This window comes from Vigna radiata, chromosome 5 (assembly GCF_000741045.1).
Source record: "Vigna radiata var. radiata cultivar VC1973A chromosome 5, Vradiata_ver6, whole genome shotgun sequence".
NCBI classification, from domain to species: Eukaryota; Viridiplantae; Streptophyta; class Magnoliopsida; order Fabales; family Fabaceae; genus Vigna; species Vigna radiata.
The window spans coordinates 3,940,867-3,961,623 of NC_028355.1; the positions used below are offsets into that span (position 1 = coordinate 3,940,867).

Sequence of the window (20,757 nt, forward strand, 5' to 3'; positions counted from 1 at the left end):
TTGATCCTTTGAAAACGTTAGCTTTCTCGGGTCTTGGGCAGCTTGACCGGGTCTATCTCGGTTCGAATGAAATCAAACTTTTAGAAAGTTTAGATTACACACTCACTTAATTTCTAATTAAACTGATTAGAACCGATTAATCCGGTCTAGTTGTGACAAAACTATGATATGATGGATGTTATGTTCTTTTCTAGCACGCACACCCCGCATTGCATTATTAGGAAAGAAAAACCATATGGGGCAACTTTAACTTTAAGAAAAAAAAAATTGTATCGATCTTGTGAAACATTTATATCATGTAATGCCTATTTTAGGAAGGTGAATATGAAAGAACATAACGATGGGAAATTTAATCATATGAAACATGAATGTAATGTTTGATGATGTTCAATTTCTCCTTTTGTGTCGTGACGTAATATTTCATGATGTTCACCAATCCGTAAGGTAATTAAGAGTATATGGTATTGCTTTTCATTTTTTCTATATCATTACAAAAAGTATACACAGAAAATATCCATTCCAATCAATCGAAATCCAGAAAGTAAAGTAGCATCTGATTTCACTGTTTAAAAAGTTCAAATTTTTACGAAATCATATTCTAGCACAGAAAGAGGTAGCTGAGTGGCGACAAGAATAATGGTGACAGAGGGAAGGTGACGACAGACCCTAAAAGCATTTGTTTCTTTCGATTCCACGTTGTGAAAAAAAGGCTAAGATGACATACCCGTGATCCCTGTCAAAAAAATCTATCTCTATCGACAGGTTCTCAAAACAAATATCCTTATCTCATGAATCATCTTCTTCAACGGGAAAAGGAACCACATAGTAAAGAAACCATAGCTGAGGTCCAAGGTGATCATACTAGGAAATAACAACAGAAGGTGAGAGCTTAGAAGAAGAAAAATGAAATGCTTCTAACTACATGGCTGCATCTAGCGCTTCCAATTATCTCTCAAGTTATTCCGGAATGCGCAGCAACCAACAGAGTACACAATGATGAGGAAGATGAGGAATATGACATTAACAATTGTCACCTTCTTCCAGTCAGTCTTAAGGCTCTGCAGGAACCCAGCCTTGCAAGTTTGGCAATTGAAGCACAGAACATTGGGATCATTGTCCCAAGCATTACAGTCAGGGTTCGAATAATTTGCACTTTCAGTCTTTTTCCAGACAGATGGACCCTGGTACTCAAAGTTGCAGCTGTCTGATGGCTTGCAACACCCGGACTGAACCACAAAACAACAATTGCAAAACCATGAGACCTAAAGTTTTTGAAGTCGTGTCAAGAAAAGAAGTTAAATTTCTTATGGAAAAGAGACTGAAAGAGAAAGATTAGGTGAAAAAAGGGTAGAGGTAGTTCAGAAAGTTCAAAAGCTTTTATGAAAACTAAATAAATCATATAAATGGAAAAAAGAAAAGCCTCGTCTAAATGCTGCAAGGATCTGAAGATTTCTGATTGCAACACAAGTGCAGCTCAAGAGAAATAAAAAACAACTTACCTTTTACTGTAACAGTACAAGCATCCATCATGCAGCCTTTAAAATTTGGTCAAAGACCACTAAAGAGGATAACAAAAGAATAAAAGAAAGACAACACAAAATATACCAACTCTTTCAAAAGAAACCTACTTACGATATAATATTACACAAAACACCTCTCATGCTCACATGGAGCAGACGAAGAAATACTTTCTCCAGAAGTGGAAATGAAAACCACACGGTGGTGGGTCATGGGGGAAAGGCAAAAACAGTACTACACACTGGAGAACACCAGCTGAAGGGGCTTTTATACTAAACTATTTGAGTTAAATTTGCATTGAATAAGTGGAAAAGGAGAAATTCGAAAAAGAAAAAAAGGAAATGCGGAATAGAATACCTGAAGCGAAGACAAGCTCTCAGCGTAGAACTTTTGCAGATTGTCGTTGGCGAATTGGGTTTGAAATTGGGAGCAGAGTTTGGAAGATCGGAGACAGCTCCGAATTCGGTTCCAGTTGTGAGCGTTGTTGACTCTGTTCTGAAACCAGTTGGAGTAGTCACCGAGCCTGTACTCCTTGTAGCCTCGGTTGGAAAGGACTTGACCGGCACCCTTGTTGGTGACGACGAAGGCGAAGATGGTGAAAGAAAGAACAAGGAGTATGAGCAGGAACATGACGAAGAGGTAAAGCCAGAGGAGACATGAGACACGACAACATGCGCCGACAAGACCTGCCAGAGACACCACCAGAAGGAAAACGCCCAGCACAATGAAGATTCTTTGCAGCCACCATTCGCACTCCGTGTTCGCTTGCTTGCTCAGCCACACGCCCGTCACTAAAATGGGAATCGAGAGAAGGAAAGCCAGCAGATTCAGCACCCCAACAAGATTGTTGCTCACCCTGAACATCTTCTGTGATTGATCTGTACCCAAGAAAATACCTTTTCTTCTCTGAACTCACTTCAACAATTAGTATTAACAGTACTTTAGTGAGAGCTTCCTCTTATGTTACTTTCTTTTATTATTGTTTCTTTCTGTTCCCGTTTCACATCATCTTTCTACTGGAATATTCAATTCTGCGCACTTTAAAAACAATCATGTTCCATTATTGTAATTGTTCCTTGCCAACGAGTTTTAACATGTTTGATTGGTTATGTTCTGGCTAAATTCTTTTGGGAAATTATTGTGTTTTAGCCATAGCATACTAAGATAATTAAGACGGTACAGAATCTCCCCACAATGGTAAAGAATAGAGATAGGTAGTAATGAAACTTATAATGCTCTAAAATGTACAACTTTCTAGTTAATTCTGATCATCACTAAACAATTAATCCTAAGTATATAAATTCTAATGTAAACTTTTTTATAGTTGAGTGAAAGTCTTTTCATTAATAGCATAACAATAATTAATTCAAATAATCACAAACAAATATAATTTATCAAATTTTACAGACAACAGTGTAAGATAAATAAAGAAAATTAAAATAAGTCCAAAAAAGACACAAAAATCTAAGACACTTAAGATTTTAAAATCTAAGTACACTGTCCCTCTTTACTCTTGTCTCTTTCTTCTTTGCTTTTCTCAATATGCAACCTTTTAGAGACTCGAGAAATGAGTAGTTTTTCTTTTGTGAAATTTAAAATTACAATACCTTTATGTGAAATCTGAATAATAATTTAAAAAACAATTTCAATAAGATAGAGTGTATGTATTGTTAAAAAAATTAAAATTATAAGTTTTTTTAAATTAACTATACAAAAATTACTAACGTGTTCAATTTCAATATTTTTATAAAATTAAGATTCATATTGTCAAATTTAAAATTATAAATATTTGGTAACAAACTATGAATTTCAAAATCAAAATTACAAAAGACTATAAAGATATTGTATCAAAGTTTGAATTTGAATTTCTAAATAAAAAAGATTATAAAATAAAGAAGTCCTTTTAACCCTTTCAAAATTGTAATACACTTATGTTAAATTTAAATAATAATTGTAACACATTTATTTATTATATTTACATATGCATATTTATGTGTGTTTACACATGTTCTATTTCATTTATTCTTTTCAGTTTTGCATACGAGTACTGGAAGTTCAGTATAAAAAAAAAATCAAACAATCAATAAATACAATCAGTTTAATGTCATGTTAAATAAATAGAAGAAATACAAGTTATATTTTCATAACGATTTAAAAAAAAATCTTATTCAATTGCAAATTTACATGACACAAAAATAAGTAATAATTTTAATTTCAACCTTTAAATTGAAATTAAGATTGACATTAAATATATATGGTAACACAATTTCAATTTGAAATTTAAAAATGAAAAGAAAATGTAAAAATTTGATTGCAAAATTTGAATTTAAAATTCAAAATCCGAAAAAAAAATTAAAGCTTTTCTAATGGTCATTTTTAAATTTGTATAAAGCTATCACATATTTATAAGACTATTAAAATATTATTAAAATATGACACTCTTACACAATAACACTATTATCTTAAGACAAGTAGATTATAAGATTATTATAAAATTATTAGTCTATAAAATCATTAGATTATAAGGTTATTAAAACATTAGATTATTAAATTATAAAACTATAAATATAAAAAATATTAAAAATATAAGATTATTAAAATATAATAATGTATCGTATGATTGTATGATTAACACTAAATTAGATTATTTAGATGATCAAACACATCATACCAATAACCACAATTATCCTTCTAAAAGTGAAGGATAATAACTTACTATCAATAACTGTTTGGAAATAGGACAATATTAATGTTGTGTTCACTTGAACTATTCACACCTGTTTGTGAGCGAAGAAAGAAAGTGATTTATGTGTTCACTTGAGGAGAAATGAAAGCGACGATTTGAATGGATTTGCAGGATACATTTTTTTTTTATCACCTGCCAAAGTGAAGAGATTTCGAGGGATAGGTTGTGCAAAGTCTCATTTATCCTCTACGTAATTTATAATTCTAACTCTAATTATCGGAGAATGCGCTGTGGAAGAAGTGTGGGTTGAAAAAGAAGAGTTGTTGGGGTTGTGATGGTGCTTATGTTGTGGTGGTGGGTTGAAGGGGTGGTGAATCGAGAAACCAGTGGTGGCTGTTGGTGTTGAGCCATGTAGAATGGGGTCAATTGATAAAGTTGTGATCGAAAATTTGCTAGCACGTTTGGTCGGGTTTGTCGATAGTGACTTCATTTCCGATGAGGAGTATCATTAATGAATTCCATTCTGAAAGATTTTGTAAGTGGAATATTACAGTGTAAAAGTGGCAAAGAAAGGTGAGTTGGATTTCGATTTTTGAAATATCCAAGTGCCTCCAGGTTTGGCTAAGTACTAATAATAATAATAATCTTAATAATAATAATAATAATAAATAAAGGTTAAATATGTTTTTAGTCCCTATATTTCGAGGCGATTTTGGTTTTAGTCCATTTTCAAACTATGGTAATTTTGGTTTTAGTCCATTTTCAAACTATGGTACATACCATAGTTTGAAAATGGACTAAAACCAAAATCGCCTCAAAGTATAGGTGTGACACCCGGGCACTGACGAGGCCGGGGAGTGATCGTCGTTGCAAGAGGCATGGTGTAGGGGGCACAGACAAGGAGCGACTCCTGGCAGGCTTCCAGTGGAAGGGGTACATGGACGAATCAAACATACACCGGAATGAGAGGGATCTAGAGACTGTATAGGTATGGGACTATACGGTTGAAGGATAGCTTAAAAGAATTGATTTGGCTACTCATATCAACAAATGCATTTGCTTTTCGGTAGCCTAACTCATAAGAACTTCATGGTTAAGCGTGCTTAGCCTAGAGTAATTATGGGATGGGTGACCTTCCAGGAAGTTTTCTGGAAAAGTGTGTGAGTGAGGACAAAGCACACTGGAAAGCCTAGTGTCGATGTGTGGGGGCAGTCTGCAGTCCTGTAAGTTGTCGGGGCCTTACAATAAGGACTAAAAACATATTTAATCCAATAAATAATAATAATAACTAATAAAAATAACAAGAGTAATAATAACAATAATACAACAAATTTCAATTATAATAATTATTATAACAATAATATTAGTAATAATAATTATTATTATAATAATATTAATAATAATTTAATATTATTATTATTATAATTTCAATTTACTAAATTACAATTTTTAATGCATGCAAACACCATTTTGGGTTGCATGTGAATAACCAAGTCCTTTTCCTGACTCTGTTTCCAACTCTTAATGTTAGGTGCATCTTGATTCTAAAATATGAACGTGTAGGAAGTCTGGAGTTTTGATTTTTCATCTCGGTATCACTTGAAAGCTTAGGATTTTTGGAAATTATAAGGTAAGGGGAGCCTGTAATTTAATTATTTTCTTGTCTTGGATGTTGTATGCTGAATTATGTATGAATTTGATTGATCTTGTGATGTTGCATGTTGTTGAACGTGTTGTGATTGGAAAATGGTTAAGACTTGGGTAGTAATAGGGTTAAGTCGAAACTCTGTAGATTCAGTAATTTGATTGAGGGTCATGTATATGACTGTTCAGTATTTTTTTTTAGGACATTTGGTCTTGACTGAGTTCTCTTCTATAGGAGGATTCAGTTGATGACCGATCGGTCTCCTAAAGGTGATATTTATCATAGTTGATATTTTACAAAGTTAGTTTAGTCAGAGTGTTTAAAATAAGTGAAGAAAGTTTCTTTATCAGTTTCCCCATATAGGTTAACTCTTTAAAATGCTCGGTCTTTAAGAGTACTCGGTCATAAACTAAGCACTCGGTCTTTGAAGTGTTCGATTTTATATTAATCATATCTCTTAAAGAGTGTCCGGTCTTATACTGACATTCAGTCTCTTAAAGAGTGTTCGGTCTTGTACTGACACTCGGTTTCTTGAAGAGAACTTCTTACTATAAAGTGTTCGACCAAAGCTGTGAAGTATTCGGCCTAAGCTCTAAGTGTTCAGCCTGAGCTCCAAGTACTCGGTCTAAGGTATTAGTAATATGTTCAAAGACTTTATTTTCGAAACAAGTTTATATGTGTTCGGTCTTAGATAACGTTCGACTTAACTAATGTCAAATGGTTACTAGACCGTTCAGTCATACTCCTAGACCGTTCGGTCATACTCCTAGTTGCAGCGTTAGTTTCTCTAAGTTATTACCTTGGATTGGAGTTATTATTATATGCTTCTGATGAATGGTTGAGTCTATGAATATGATGAATAATTGTGAATTGAATAAAAATGGAGATGTAAGAGCATTTCAAGGAGGAATGTCTCATGATTTGGTTATGATTGGTAAAGTATGAACATGGTCAGACTCTGGCTTCGTCTTTGATCCTGATATTCCGTGATTACTCCTCCTCATATAGAAGAGGGTAACTCATGCATGAGAATGGCAGGAGGTCCGCGACCATAAGACTAAATGGTCGTTTTAGGACTAACCTCGGGTGGCAGCTGTTGAGTGTATCCCAGTTACTACACCACGCCGGGTGCTAAAGACGACGAGCTACATGGTTCATACAAGTCCGGACAGTGTCAGTGGTGGTCGGTTATTATGTTTATATGTTCGGTGTTGTTTATGATGATTGTATAATGGTTGTATGTCTGAAGATGAAGTTCTGAATCATGCTATGATATGTTTAAATGATTATATTAGATTTGATTTAATTAAATTACATAAGCTTACCCTTATTTTCTGTCATGTCTTCTGCTACCCGTTCTCTTCACTGCAATGATCATTCTATGAATGTGAGCAGGAGGTATTGAGGACTCCTTGGAGGAAGCTTTGCAGGATGAATAGTCTAAAAATAGTGTAGGACCGTCCGATCCATAGATTAGGCTTTTATACATTTAGATAACTGTTTGACATTAACCTTCTTTTGTATGGCCGTTCGTTATAGTTTCTTGTGTAACACCGTTTGGTCTAAGTGAACTCTAGAGCCGTTCAGTTTAGAATTGTATATTCTACTTTTAAACTTTTAAACTTTCATCTCATGTTCGGTTTTAAATCTTTGGGATATTATATATATATATATATATATACACACACACACACACATATATATATATATATATAGGGTTAAATATGTTTTTCGTCCCCCAACTATTGGTCGTTTTTGTGTTTAGTCCCTCTTTCAAACTATAGTACAATTTAGTCCTTCAACTTTAGAAAACTATGGTTTTAGTCCTTTTTACCAAATTTTTTAAACTTTATTTGCTGTTTCAAGCACGTTACATTATAGCATTTGGATTGTTTACACTGTTTGACACACGTTACATTATAGCATTTGGATTGTTTACACTGTTTGACACATTTTTGCTTCAATGTTAACTGAGAAAAGCACGTTACATTATAGCATTTGGATTGTTTACACTGTTTGACACATTTTTGCTTCAATGTTAACTGAGAAATGCGTTTGAAACAACAAATAAAGTTAAAAAAAATTGGTAAAAAGGACTAAAACCAGAGTTTTCTAAAGTTGAAGGACTAAACTATACTATAGTTTGAAAGAGGGACTAAACACAAAAACGGCCAATAGTTGGGGGACGAAAAACATATTTAACCCATATATGTATATATATATATATATTCCTATTTTGTAATTAGGTTTATCCTACTGTTTTATAATAGGATAATGATATTTAGACAACATTTTTTTGACAACATTTGAACATTGATTACGTGTCAATATGTGATTGGTCGTAAATTACTCCATAATTAATAATAATAATAATCATAAACACTATTATAGAGTAATTTACGACCAATCACATATTGACACGTAATCAATGTTCAAATGTTGTCAAAAAAATGTTGTCTAAATATCATTATCCTTTATAATATTATTATTATCGATAACTCCTGCATATATTTATAGTTTTAAATCTATATTTATTGGGATGTTACAATGTAATTATTAGAATTATACATTTTCAATCATTTAATATTATTGGAATTATAGACAGTGATCTTTAATATTTTAATTTTTCGATATTATTTTTCTCTTATTCAAACTTATATTACTCATAATTTTAGTTATATATTTTAATTTAATGAAAAAAAAACTATTAAAGTCTTTATTTCAAAAAGTATTTTTTAAACCTACGGTGGAGTAATTAAACCTGTTGAGGACACTCATTTTGCTCAAATAGACAACTTGGTACAGTGCCCGCCCCCGCTGCCACAGTAGTGTGGTGTAAGGGTTTTATTTGTTTCTTGTCGCCCCCGCACCTTTTTTCTTTCTCTTCTCCTTGGCTCGCAGCGCAGAAGAAGAGAGAGAAGAAACAACAAACCACCGATCAACACTCTCTTATCTGTTGCAGTGAGTAGTGATATGCAGCAGGGTGATCCAACGGTTCTAAGCTTGAGGCCTGGCGGTGGTCGTGGCGGTGGAAGCAGGCTTTTCGCTCTCTCCTCCTCATCGTCTTCCCCTTTCACTCCTTCCGTCGATCTTTCTCTCTCGCGCCCCCATGCGTTTTTCTCTCTCAAGGTCAGACCTTTCTCTTTTCTACACTCATTTTTTCGATTTCTCAAGCACCTTTTGTTTGGATCTCGCTACACATGCCCAACTGTTGTCTTTTTTGTTGGTACTATTATTATCACTTTATATTTAGGATTACAGAATTGAAGTTTAGAGTATTAAGGGAGAAGGTGAAGTTGGAATGTCCGGATTCTTGGTGGGAGCACTCAGTTATGGGTTCTTGCTGTAAATATGGACATAAAACAAAGTGTGGACTTTAGGTGGGCTTTCTTCAGTTTTGGATTGCCCATAAAGGACCCACACACATTCCTGCTCGTTTGTCTTTGGAACTAGGGTTTGATTCTATGACTGTTGTTTAGTGAATCTCAACACTAATGGGGTTCCTTCTAATAGTCAATGCCGTTGCAGTAAGGAAGTTTGAGAATTTTCATTCTGGTTCCGCTAATTCAAGCTAATTCAAGCAGAGAAACAGTTTGCAAGAGCTGCCTCTGACTACTAATTCAAGCAGAGAAACAGTTTGCAAGAGCTGCCTCTGACTACGCGACTTTTTAACAAAAACTACTGGCTCGGCCTAATGTTGCTAGGCATGTTGGTTCATTGCCTTTGCGTTAAGGAAGTTTTGAGATTATTTTAATGTTGGACACATATCTTATGCATGAGAGATGCTTTTCCCACACAACATAGTAAATGAGCTGTTGTGTTGTCAGTGTACTTGCTTCTGATGAATGAATATTTGGAAAGGGAAACGGTTTTGTCTTGCCAAATGTTAGTTCATCATTGAGTTTTGTGTTTCCTGGTTCATGTATAACTATTTTTTCACCGTAGTTTTGTTAAGGACTCGAATGGAAAATAATTGTGATGATTTGATATTTAATGTTGCATACTATCATATATGTCTATTTCATTTTTTTTGCCCTTTTGAGGTATTTGTTTGTTGTAAGGACATTGTTCCAGTGTGTGGACCTTGCATAGAGATCTGTATCTTACTAGTTTTTGTTTTATAGACTGGAGATTCACGTTTTGAGGTTCGTGAGCGTGTGCAATATACCNGAGATCAGCTTTTAGAGCTTGGCAAGGTAATTGTTTGCCCCTTTAGTTTAGCTTTAGTTTTAATTCTATAAATCCGTTTCTGAATATGCAGAGTTGTTTATTTTATCATACAGGTCTTCCTTCTGCTGCGCTTTTCTTTCTTAATTTTAAGCTTTATATTGATCACATCTATCTTCTGATAAAATCTGGTGTGGATCAGCACTCTGTCATGGCTAATTGATTTTTTTTTGTATAGGTTTTTCCTTGTGAGTCCTCATTTATAAACTATGGCAGTCTATTTTTTTTTTTTGGGGGGGGGATTTTGTTTTGGTCCATTAAAAGGCAATTTAGATTATACCTGAGCCTCCAAATTTTTCTTTTCGTTTGTCTTTCTCCCCCTCTGCCCTCCATACCAGGGGAATCTGCATCTGAAGGTCATAGTTCAGTATTATTTTTGTGACTTGTGTAAGCATCTAAACTAATACTTATGTTTTAACTGTTATCTATTTGTTGAAATTTTCATTCATAGGCTGTTGAAGTCCTTGATGATATTCTGAAAATTAAGGAAGATATAGGAGCTGAACTTTTCGGTGAAAATCAAAGTTGGGGCGGCCGAGCTGACAGCAATGTAACTATCTTCTCTGCCTTAATTATATTGATAGTTGTGCTTTGAACCATAAGTCATCTTCCATTCTATTTGGTAAATTGATCAATAAAGATTTGCGTTGATTATTTTTAGTGGAAAACATACTTGTTTGTATCATACGATGACAAGACTTCTGTAATTAGAATGTCATACTGATACTTGTACTACTGATACATTTTTCTTTTGCCTGTTGCAATTAATTATCATCTGTTTTATGAATCTATCTGTATTCATTTTTTGCAATTTATGTTATGTAATATTGTGCAGCTTCCTCATCAACTACCAAACCGGTATTCCGAGTTAGACAATCGTGATTGGCGAGGTCGTTCTGGACAACTTCCTGCTAGTCAAGATGAGAAGTCTTGGGAAAACCTCAGAGATAACAGTAGTCAGATTAATCGCCAAGACCATCTTAATTCCCAGTTTGCAAGGACACAGATATCTTCTACCCAAGGGGTAAGCATTGGAAGAAATAAATCAGTTTAATGGAGAATGCTACGCAACTGCCTTAACTGTTTTCTTTCCCTCACAATAAAAGAAATAAACGAGATAGATTTTTTCAAAGGGAGAGATTGCTACTTACATTTATTTTTACCTGATATATATTTTGTCATAAAATTTTTTCTACATATTCCCTGATGTGCCTGAGACCAATATTTTCGTGATTTTATTTTTGTTTTCTAATTTTTATCTATGCCAACCTGTAATGCTATGCATCTTGATCGAATTGGATATGTGATGCAATCATCACCACTAAGCAACTAACTCACATGATAGGCTGTTGTCTTGGTAAATAATTTTTCTGGTTTTTCTTTTCTATTCTTAATTTGTTTGTTACAATGTATCTTCATTTGCTTTCATCCGTGCGTAAATGGCCACTTTAGCTTTGTAGTTGTAGTGTGTTTCTTTTAGTTGGCTGCAGACCATGCAAGTCAGTTGAAGAAGCATGTGATAGTATGGATCGAAATGAACATTAGTTGGGTTATTTTGTAAAAAATTACAATTATCAGTAGATATTGTCCTGAACTGCAATTAAAGAATTGAAATTAGTTTTATTTAGTTGTGAATGTTTTTTGTATGTTATTATTTTGAAGTCTGACCTTTTCCCCTTAGACTAGTTATTCATGATGAGTGAGTTGTGCTGCAGGCCTTATCATAATTTCTTGGTTAATAGATTAAGAGTATTTGTCACATGCTCTTACTATGAGTTTTGCTTCATATAATTGTTGTTTTACTGTTTACCTATTAGATTGACATGATGAATATGTATTATTTTTAATCTACTGTCTATTTATTCAGGGAGGACCTACTCCTACACTAGCCAAGGCCGAGGTTCCTTGGTCAGCCAGAAGGGGAAGTCTATCTGATAAGGATCGTGTCTTAAAAACTGTGAAAGGGTAATAGTTTTTGGATTAGCAGATTACAGTTAGATGCAGGTCCTATTAGCCATGCTATGTGAAAGGATTCTGGGTTGCCATGTATACTTGAATCTCAGCTTCTGTAGTACTTGTATCATGTGCAGTAATTTCCCTTGATGCTGGCAGGTTGTAAAATGGCTTCAACCTTGCACAGTTGGAGGCTGTTGATTATTAAATATGAAAGTGAAAAGTAATAAACTTGTCAGTCTTTTTAACGAAGGATTCTACCTTTCCCGTATAATTTGATGAGCTACTACTGAAGCTCTTTTAAGCCTTTTTCACATATTACTCTGTTAAGGGTCTTTGGACCTGCATGGCTTCTGCTTTTCATATACAATAGTAGAATAGTACCGTCTATTTATACTCATTTTTAATTGGATGGTTCCTGATATTTGTATGCTGTTGTCTTATTTTATGCAGAATTCTGAATAAGTTAACTCCTGAGAAATTTGATGTCCTGAAGGGTCAATTAATTGATTCTGGCATTACCTCTGCTGACATCTTGAAGGTTGTCAATATTAAATTGCTCTTGTCTATCTATTTCTGTTCACATTCTTGTTCTAAATTTACTCGTTTTGCTTTGTGAGTGCAGGATGTCATTTCACTTATTTTTGACAAGGCTGTTCTAGAACCAACATTTTGCCCAATGTATGCTCAGCTGTGTTCTGATCTGAATGAAAAACTGCCTCCGTTCCCATCTGGGGAACCTGGTGGGAAGGAAATCACCTTTAAGCGAGTATTATTGAATAATTGCCAGGAGGCATTTGAAGGTGTAGAACTAAAAAGGATGGCTGCCCCTGAGCAGGAGATGGACCGTACGGACAAGGAAAGACTGCTCAAGCTTCGGACTCTTGGAAATATCCGTTTAATTGGTGAGCTATTGAAGCAGAAGATGGTCCCTGAAAAGATTGTCCATCACATTGTTCAGGTTTGAAGGACTTAAGATGTCTACTGTCATATAAAATGTCTGTGTCAGTTTTGTAATATTCACTTACTAGTATGCTTTTTGCTTTGAGTAGGAGCTTTTAGGACCCCCAGACAGCAAGTCTTGTCCTGTCGAGGAAAATGTTGAAGCCATATGTCAGTTTTTCAACACTATTGGCAAGCAGCTTGATGAGGGTCCTAAATCGCGGCGTATAAATGATATTTACTTTAGTCGATTGAAAGAATTGAGCTCAAATCTACAACTTGTACCCCGGATAAGGTTCATGATTCGGGATGTTCTAGAGTTACGAGCTAATAACTGGGTGCCTAGACGGGAAGAGGTAACTTTTTATAAATTGTTATATTCTGTGACACAATATCCTTAAGTTGAGTGCCTTGTTATTAAGTTTTAATGCTCACTTGTGTAGATCAAAGCCAAAACCATTACTGAAATTCATTCAGAAGCAGAAAAGAATCTTGGTTTGCGACCGGGTGCCACCGCGAGTATGAGAAACACCCGTGGTGGTGTTCAAGGAAATTTCAGCCCTGGGGGCTTCCCTATTTCCCGACCTGGTGCAGGGGGTTTGATGCCTGGAATGCCAGGGACCAGGAAGATGCCTGGGATGCCTGGATTTGATAATAACAACTGGGAGATGCCTAAGACTAGATCTATGCCAAGAGGAGACTTCTCAGGTGTTCAAGCTGCTGGATCCAACAGCCCTTTACTTTCCAAGTCCACAATCATTAATTCAAAATTGCTACCTCAAGGGAGTAGTGGTATAATAAGTGGAAGAAATAGTGCCTTAGTGCTTGGAGCTGCTACATCTTTTGCTCGTCCAGCAAACTTCAGTTTAGGCCATGAGACAGCACCTCAGCTCTCTTCACATGATAGAACTGTTGTTCCTGTTCCTGTATCCTCTGAGAAGCCACAAGCACCTGCCAGTGGATTGAATACTGATGATCTTCGCCGCAGAACTATCTCTCTTCTAGAAGAATATTTCAGTGTTCAAATTTTGGAAGAGGCATTACAGTGTGTGGAGGAATTGAAATCTCCTTCTTATCATCCTGAGGTTGTTAAGGAAGCCATTTATCTTGCACTTGATAAAAGTCCACCATGTGTTGAACCTGTAGCCAATCTCATGGAGTATCTATACATTAAGAAGATTCTTACTGTTATAGATATTGAGGCAGGCTGTTTGTTATTCGGTTCTGTGCTGGATGATATAGGCATAGATTTACCTAAAGCACCTAGTAATTTTGGTGTGATAATTGGGAAACTAATTTTGGTCGGGGGATTAGATTTTAAGGTGGCGAGAGAGATTCTCAAGAAGGTGGAAGATGACATGTTCAAGAGAGCAATATTTGACAGTGCGGTAGGGACTATTAAATCTGCTGCATCCGGGCAATCAGTGTTGGATTTACAAACATCTGATATTGAGGCCTGTCAGAGTCTGCTCAAGTGAGTTAAAATGATTTTGTAACTGGGTGTCTTCCTCTGCTCTACTTAATATTTTTGACATAGTGATTTATGTTATGGTTTAGGGTTTAGGATTTGAGTAAAACATTTTTGTATTTATGTTATGAAGTGGAGACTTGTCAGGCATTTTTCTCAAGCTGTAAAATTTAATTTTTGATTGAGATTTTTTATGTTTATTGAGGGAAAAGTCAAATCATAAAGCTACGGATATTATTTTCCGGTTAGCTAATCAGGTACCGAGTTTCTCTGGAAAGTGTTCCATCAGGGTTAAATTTAATTTTATTTCAGTAGTACTTTAATTTTGTTGACATAATGATTTTTTGAATTAGCCAGAGCATAAATCATTATCTATATTTGAAGATTTATGTTGCTAGATAGTTCAGCTTGATCTTGCGCTCTATCTTTCTCATGGCCCTCTAAAACTTCTTTTGCAGATCAAGATATATTGGTGCTTGGAGGATCTTACTTGTCGGACTTTAATTATGGTTTAAAACTAAGGATGTTTAAATTAAATCAAAATTTGATCATTATGTTGACACTAATATGAAGTTTAATTTTAAATTTTTAAATACAAATTTGAGATACTGCAGAAATATTTAACTAAGTTGATTATATTTAATACAAATTTATTAAAGTTAAATATGTTTTTAGTTTTTAAATTATGAAATGAATGTTATTTTTTTTTTCTGACATCAATTCTCAATATTTCTTTCCTTCCACCAACATATATATAAACCTAATAAGCTATTAATATTTTTAGATATTTAAATGGAGACAGAAAGGAAGACAAAATGGTTATTAGAATGATTAGGAAGACACTATTATGAATATATACAAATTCATTTACATTCTCATACTCAATTGAAAAAATTGAATATTATCTATACCCATATCCAATTAAAAAAATCTAATTAATGTGAGAATTCTCCGTCAAAATAAAAACGAGACTGTAATATTAGAAAAAAAAATATAAATAAATATTTTTTAAAGACTTAAATTAAAAAAATTATAATTGATTTTTAAATCATTTTATAATTTTATAGTATTTCATGCAAACTATTAAATATTTTAACTAAAATTATTTATTTTTTTCACATGATTATTAATGACATTAAATTTAAACAATAAATACAACAAATAGTAGCATTAATTATATAAATCACTAAATAAATGCATACGTCAGGTTATGATGTGTAGTAATTTCGATAATAAATATATTATTAATTATTAATAAATGCATTTATAAATATAATTTCATAAATTATGTTGATAGATGTCAACCCTACACCTGAAACATAATTAATATTTTTTTTCATTATGCATTACACATCTATAAAAACAGAGTTTTCCTGTCCTTCATTGAATATGCAATTCATCTAAACACATTTTGACTAATTGCATTGTGACAAAAAAACATGTCTTCATCAAACATCCCTCATGTGGTACTTCAATCTTCTTCAAACCATCACAAGATGCCTGTAATTGGATTTGGCACTGCTTCAACATCTTCTCCCATTGACACCAAAGAGGCAATACTAGAAGCTATCAAATTAGGTTACAGACACTTTGATACTGCTTCAATATATGGTTCTGAAAAATCCCTTGGAGAAGCCATAGCTGAAGCACTTCAACTTGGCCTCATAGCCTCCAGAGACCAACTTTTCATCACTTCCAAACTCTGGTGTACTGATAACTTTCCTAATCTTGTTCTTCCAGCCATCCACAAAACGCTTCAGTAAGTACAAAAGTTGTCAATTAATGTGTACATGCATTAGTGTAATGATAAAACCATTACTTCTTATAATTCTGGATTTGAAAAAAGAATTAAAGTATTAAAAAGAGGGGTAATGATACATAGACAACACTTTTTGACAACATTTGAACATCAATCATACGTGTCATTGTGTGATTGGTCCAAATGACACAATGACACTACCAATCACACAATGACACATATGATGATATTCAAATGTTGTCAAAAAATATTGTCTAAATATCTTTATCCTGAAAAGAGGGCTTGAAAAATGTATTATTACATCATCTATTTCCCATTCTGAAGCAACATTTTTGTGTGGAGCCCAAAACTAATGCAGGTGTCTGAAGTTGGAATATTTGGATCTTTACTTAATTCACTGGCCCATTTCTGTGAATCCTGGAACTTTCGATTTTCCTTTTCCTGAAGAAGCCCTAGCATCATTTGATTTAAAGGGCGTGTGGCAAGCAATGGAGGAGTGCCAAAAGCAAGGCCTTACAAAATTCATTGGAGTCAGCAATTTCAATTGTCATAAACTTGAAAACCTCCTTTCTTTTGCTACTATTCCTCCTTCTGTCAATCAAGTAAGTTCATAAATTTGTAATCACGTTTTTATAAAGATAATATAAGACTGTTAAAAAAAATAATTTTTTTAATTCTAAAAACGAATGTGTCGAGTAAATGATAGGATAAAATTATTAAGTTTTCATTATACCATTTTCCAGCCTTTTACCAGTTAATTTAGATATTATAACAGTTAATATATGATATAAGTGTCTTTAATTCATTTAATATTATTTTTATTAATTTTTTTCCTTTCATTTATAATACTTAAAGAAAAAGGAAGTAATATACGGCCTATATATCAGACAAATCTCCTAATTAATAAAAAAAATTAAACGTTATAAACTTAATTAAAAATACTAAAATTTTCAATACGCAATAAATAATTATTTTTAATAAAAACTCAATTAAAAATATTTAAATTTATAAAAAAAATTAAAATTTAAATAAAGTATTTTTTATTATACCATTTTCTGGTTTTTAATATTTCAATTTAGATAATAATGAATTAGACGTTGATTTTAATACCATGAAACAGGTTGAGTTGAATCCTACTTGGCAGCAAAAAAAGTTGAGAGAATTTTGTCAAAAAAAGAATATAATTGTAACTGCTCACAGTCCTTTGGGATCAGGAAACTTCTGGGGTTTCAATAATGTAATGGACAATGAATTGCTCAAACAAATTGGAGAAGCTCATCACAAGTCTATTGCTCAGGTAATGTGATTAATATATTTTAATGAAACATATAAACAAAAATAATGTGATTAATTAAGAATTTTAATTTCAATATTTATTCAATTTGGGAATTGAAAGGATGATTCATCAATAAAAAATTGAATAAATATGATTGGAGTCCAACTCATATAAATTATTCACAACACTTTCAAAATCTTAAAACATTGAATTTATTTATAATTTTTTTTAAATAGGTTTAATAGCCAATTTTATTTCTAGTTTCGTTGACAAATCTCAATTTAATCCATCGTTTTAAAAGTGATTGAAATGAGTCCTTACTTTCAAAATTTTTGAGTCAAATTAGTCCCTTCCGTCAAACAGAAACAAACAACTTTAAGGGTTTGATGATTTGGGAGAAGAGATATTATTTTATAGATATATCTATAAAATAATATCTCTTATGCCAAATCATCAAACCCTTAACACCGTTTGTTTCTGTTTAACAAAAGGGACTAATTTGACTCAAAATTTGAAAGCGAGGACCCATTTTAAACACTTTTAAAATGAGGGACTAAATTGAGATTTGTCAACGAAACTGGGAACAAAATTGGCTATTAAACCTTTTAAATAATACTTAAATTTCTTACTTTTATATAATGTGAGATCTATATTCATATTTGTTTAATTAAAAAAATAAAATCATAAATATAAATATAGATCACACACACACACACATATATATATATATATATATATATATATATATATGTATGTATGTATGTATGTATGTATATATATTTTATGTATGTATGTATATGTGCCAATGCTAACCTAGTTTTTTGTGGTATATTAGGTATCTCTTAGATGGTTGTATGAGTTAGAGATAACTATCGTAGTTAAGAGTTACAATAAGGAGAGAATGAAACAAAATTTGGAAATATTTGATTGGTCGTTGACAAAAGATGACTATGCAAAAATTGATGAAATCAAGCAAAATAGGATATGCAACCTTGGACCAGAAATTTGGGATGAAGAAAAATAATGCAATGTTATGAATGTTGTTTGAAACACCCAGTTTATTTTGTTATGAACTTTCCTTTCATCATAAATTTTAGATTTAATAAAATATGATTTTCATAAAATCACATTTGCTACATGAATCTAATAAAAACTATAGCTTTTTACTGTCTTGCTTTGTTTCATTTTAAAAATGATAATAGTAGCTTTAAAATTTAGAATTCTCATAATCTCTTTATAATAAGTTAAACTAATTTATGTTCGTTATCTTTATATTTTATTTACTACCCGATAAAGTTATTAAATTGGATCACTATGGCAAGTCAATTTAAATGTAGATAGCTTATATAAATATTATAACATAATAATGAATATTAATCAATTAGGAATTATAGGACTTTCAGTCATCCTTTACATGCATTTTATATTAATCTAAGACATTCAATTATAAAAAAAAATTAATATGCAATTACATCTTAATTATTTAAATAATTTAGTATATTTTATATAACAACAATAAAATCACGGTTGTTTATATTTTTCGAAATTCAACATGAATATACCATATATAATTAATAGTCACCATTTTTTTTTTTCCTTACACCTAAAGGTATACATCAAATAGTATTATTGAAATTATATGAAATGTGATCAATTATGATGATTTTTAATTCGTTCGAACTTATTTTTAATAGAATATAATAGGATTATCTAGGTCTATATCTGTACATTTTGTTGCACTCATGAAAGACCTAGTTTGATGCAATTTGGATGGCAGAATTGTTATTACAATAGATGATGACATGATGAGAGAGAATGAGGCACAAATCATGAAGAATGTAGATGGGCCAATGTAATTCACGAAAGCAAGAGTTCATATACAATTAGTTGATTTTATTATTCACGTTTTAGATTACTTAAAATATGTCCCACTAAAGTGTTAAAAAATTAACAATATGCATTAAGTTATTTTTGTTACTTTAATACACATAACCATATAATGAGAAAGATAGATTGTTATGATCAAATAAAAAATAATGATAAAAAATAAATTTAAAAATATTTTAAGGAATGATCGGAAGAGAATAGTAAGGGGAATGGTGCTAGGAATGGAAAAGTTTTGCTATCTCTTATTCATAAAGAAAAAAATTATCTTCATCCTCGTACCCAATTCTAATATGTATGAAATTTTTATCTCATCCTCAAGCCTACTAGGTAATATGTATACACTCGTATCCTACTAGGTAATAGGTATACACCCGTATCCGTACCTCTTTCTTACTGTTTTAATATAAATTATAGATGACAATACGTCGAGTCAGTCACATATAATGCTTATTCACAACTTGATCCACAACGAGAAAAAATCATCTATTATCTATTCTATTACTAGTCAAATATCCTTTTAAAAAATAACTGTGGATATTTTAAAATAAAATCTAAATAAAATTACAAAAAATATATATATAAAAATTAAATTGAATATAAATTAAAATTTAATTTCAATTAAATTTAACTTGTTAAAATATATATTAAATTTTAATTTTAATTTTTTGTAAGTAATGGATACCTGCCAACACTAATAGTATGATACTTGTATCCGCATATAATCGGGTACTAAAATACCAGCTACTCACTTCCCACACGTAATAAAGTATATATTAATTTTAATTTTAATTTTAATTTAATAGAATAAAATATATATTAAATTTTAATTTTAACTTTTTATAAGTAATGGATACTTGCGAACACTAATAGTATGATACTTGTATCCGTATATAAACAAGTACTAAAATACCGGCTACTCACTTCCCACTCGTAATAAATATTTGTAAGTATGAACTATCCATCGCAAATTTTATCCACAGATACCTACAATCACGTGTATTTTTGTCATACTTAATATTAATCTATATAAAATAATAAAAGATTCTTGCAAAAAAGAAACATAACATTATCAAGAGTATGTATTCTTGAATTTTTAAATATCAAATATTTATAAAGAAATTATGATTTTAAAATCTCAAATTAGAGTACCAAATAGATTTTCATAGGAACTAAAATATTTATTAAATTTGTAAAAGTTAATCACACAAAGTTGATAAAATTTAAAAATATTTTCAAAAAACTAGAAAAAAAAATATTCAAATTTAAAAATACTTTAAATGTCTTTTTTACACCCATCCTTTAAATTATAATAATATCTTTTTTATACATTAATAAAAATCATAATTCACCACTTAAATAAAATCACAGAACAAAAATTAAATCAATAATAATTGAA

General features: G+C 32.0%; 3 protein-coding genes across 4 annotated transcripts; 2 read left to right on the forward strand and 1 right to left on the reverse strand.

Moving 5' to 3' along the window:
* Positions 1-801: 801 nt before the first annotated feature.
* LOC106761360 (tetraspanin-7) lies at positions 802-2,635 on the reverse strand. Its single transcript, XM_014644908.2, has 2 exons — positions 1,876-2,635; positions 802-1,226 (listed from the first exon to the last, which is right to left on the reverse strand). The coding sequence occupies exons 1-2, from the start codon at positions 2,380-2,382 to the stop codon at positions 933-935; spliced, it is 801 nt and encodes a 266-aa protein (XP_014500394.1). The 5' UTR covers positions 2,383-2,635; the 3' UTR covers positions 802-932.
* A 5,990-nt stretch (positions 2,636-8,625) lies between these two features.
* LOC106762357 (eukaryotic translation initiation factor) lies at positions 8,626-15,048 on the forward strand. Of its 2 annotated transcripts, XM_022780480.1 has the most exons (10): positions 8,626-8,978; positions 9,974-10,045; positions 10,528-10,626; positions 10,912-11,100; positions 11,944-12,041; positions 12,483-12,570; positions 12,655-12,990; positions 13,082-13,327; positions 13,415-14,445; positions 14,898-15,048. In XM_022780480.1, exons 1-10 carry the CDS (start codon positions 8,823-8,825, stop codon positions 14,941-14,943), a joined length of 2,361 nt encoding a protein of 786 aa, XP_022636201.1. In that variant the 5' UTR covers positions 8,626-8,822; the 3' UTR covers positions 14,944-15,048. The 2 variants fall into 2 exon arrangements, with proteins under 2 accessions (XP_022636201.1, XP_014501712.1); XM_014646226.2 differs by lacking the exon at positions 14,898-15,048 and having other exon boundaries at positions 8,627-8,978; positions 13,415-14,756.
* Positions 15,049-15,837: 789 nt separating this feature from the next.
* LOC106760082 (NAD(P)H-dependent 6'-deoxychalcone synthase-like) lies at positions 15,838-18,498 on the forward strand. Its single transcript, XM_014643517.2, has 4 exons — positions 15,838-16,198; positions 16,557-16,800; positions 17,319-17,495; positions 18,310-18,498. The coding sequence occupies exons 1-4, from the start codon at positions 15,879-15,881 to the stop codon at positions 18,496-18,498; spliced, it is 930 nt and encodes a 309-aa protein (XP_014499003.1). The 5' UTR covers positions 15,838-15,878.
* The last annotated feature ends 2,259 nt before the right edge of the window (positions 18,499-20,757 follow it).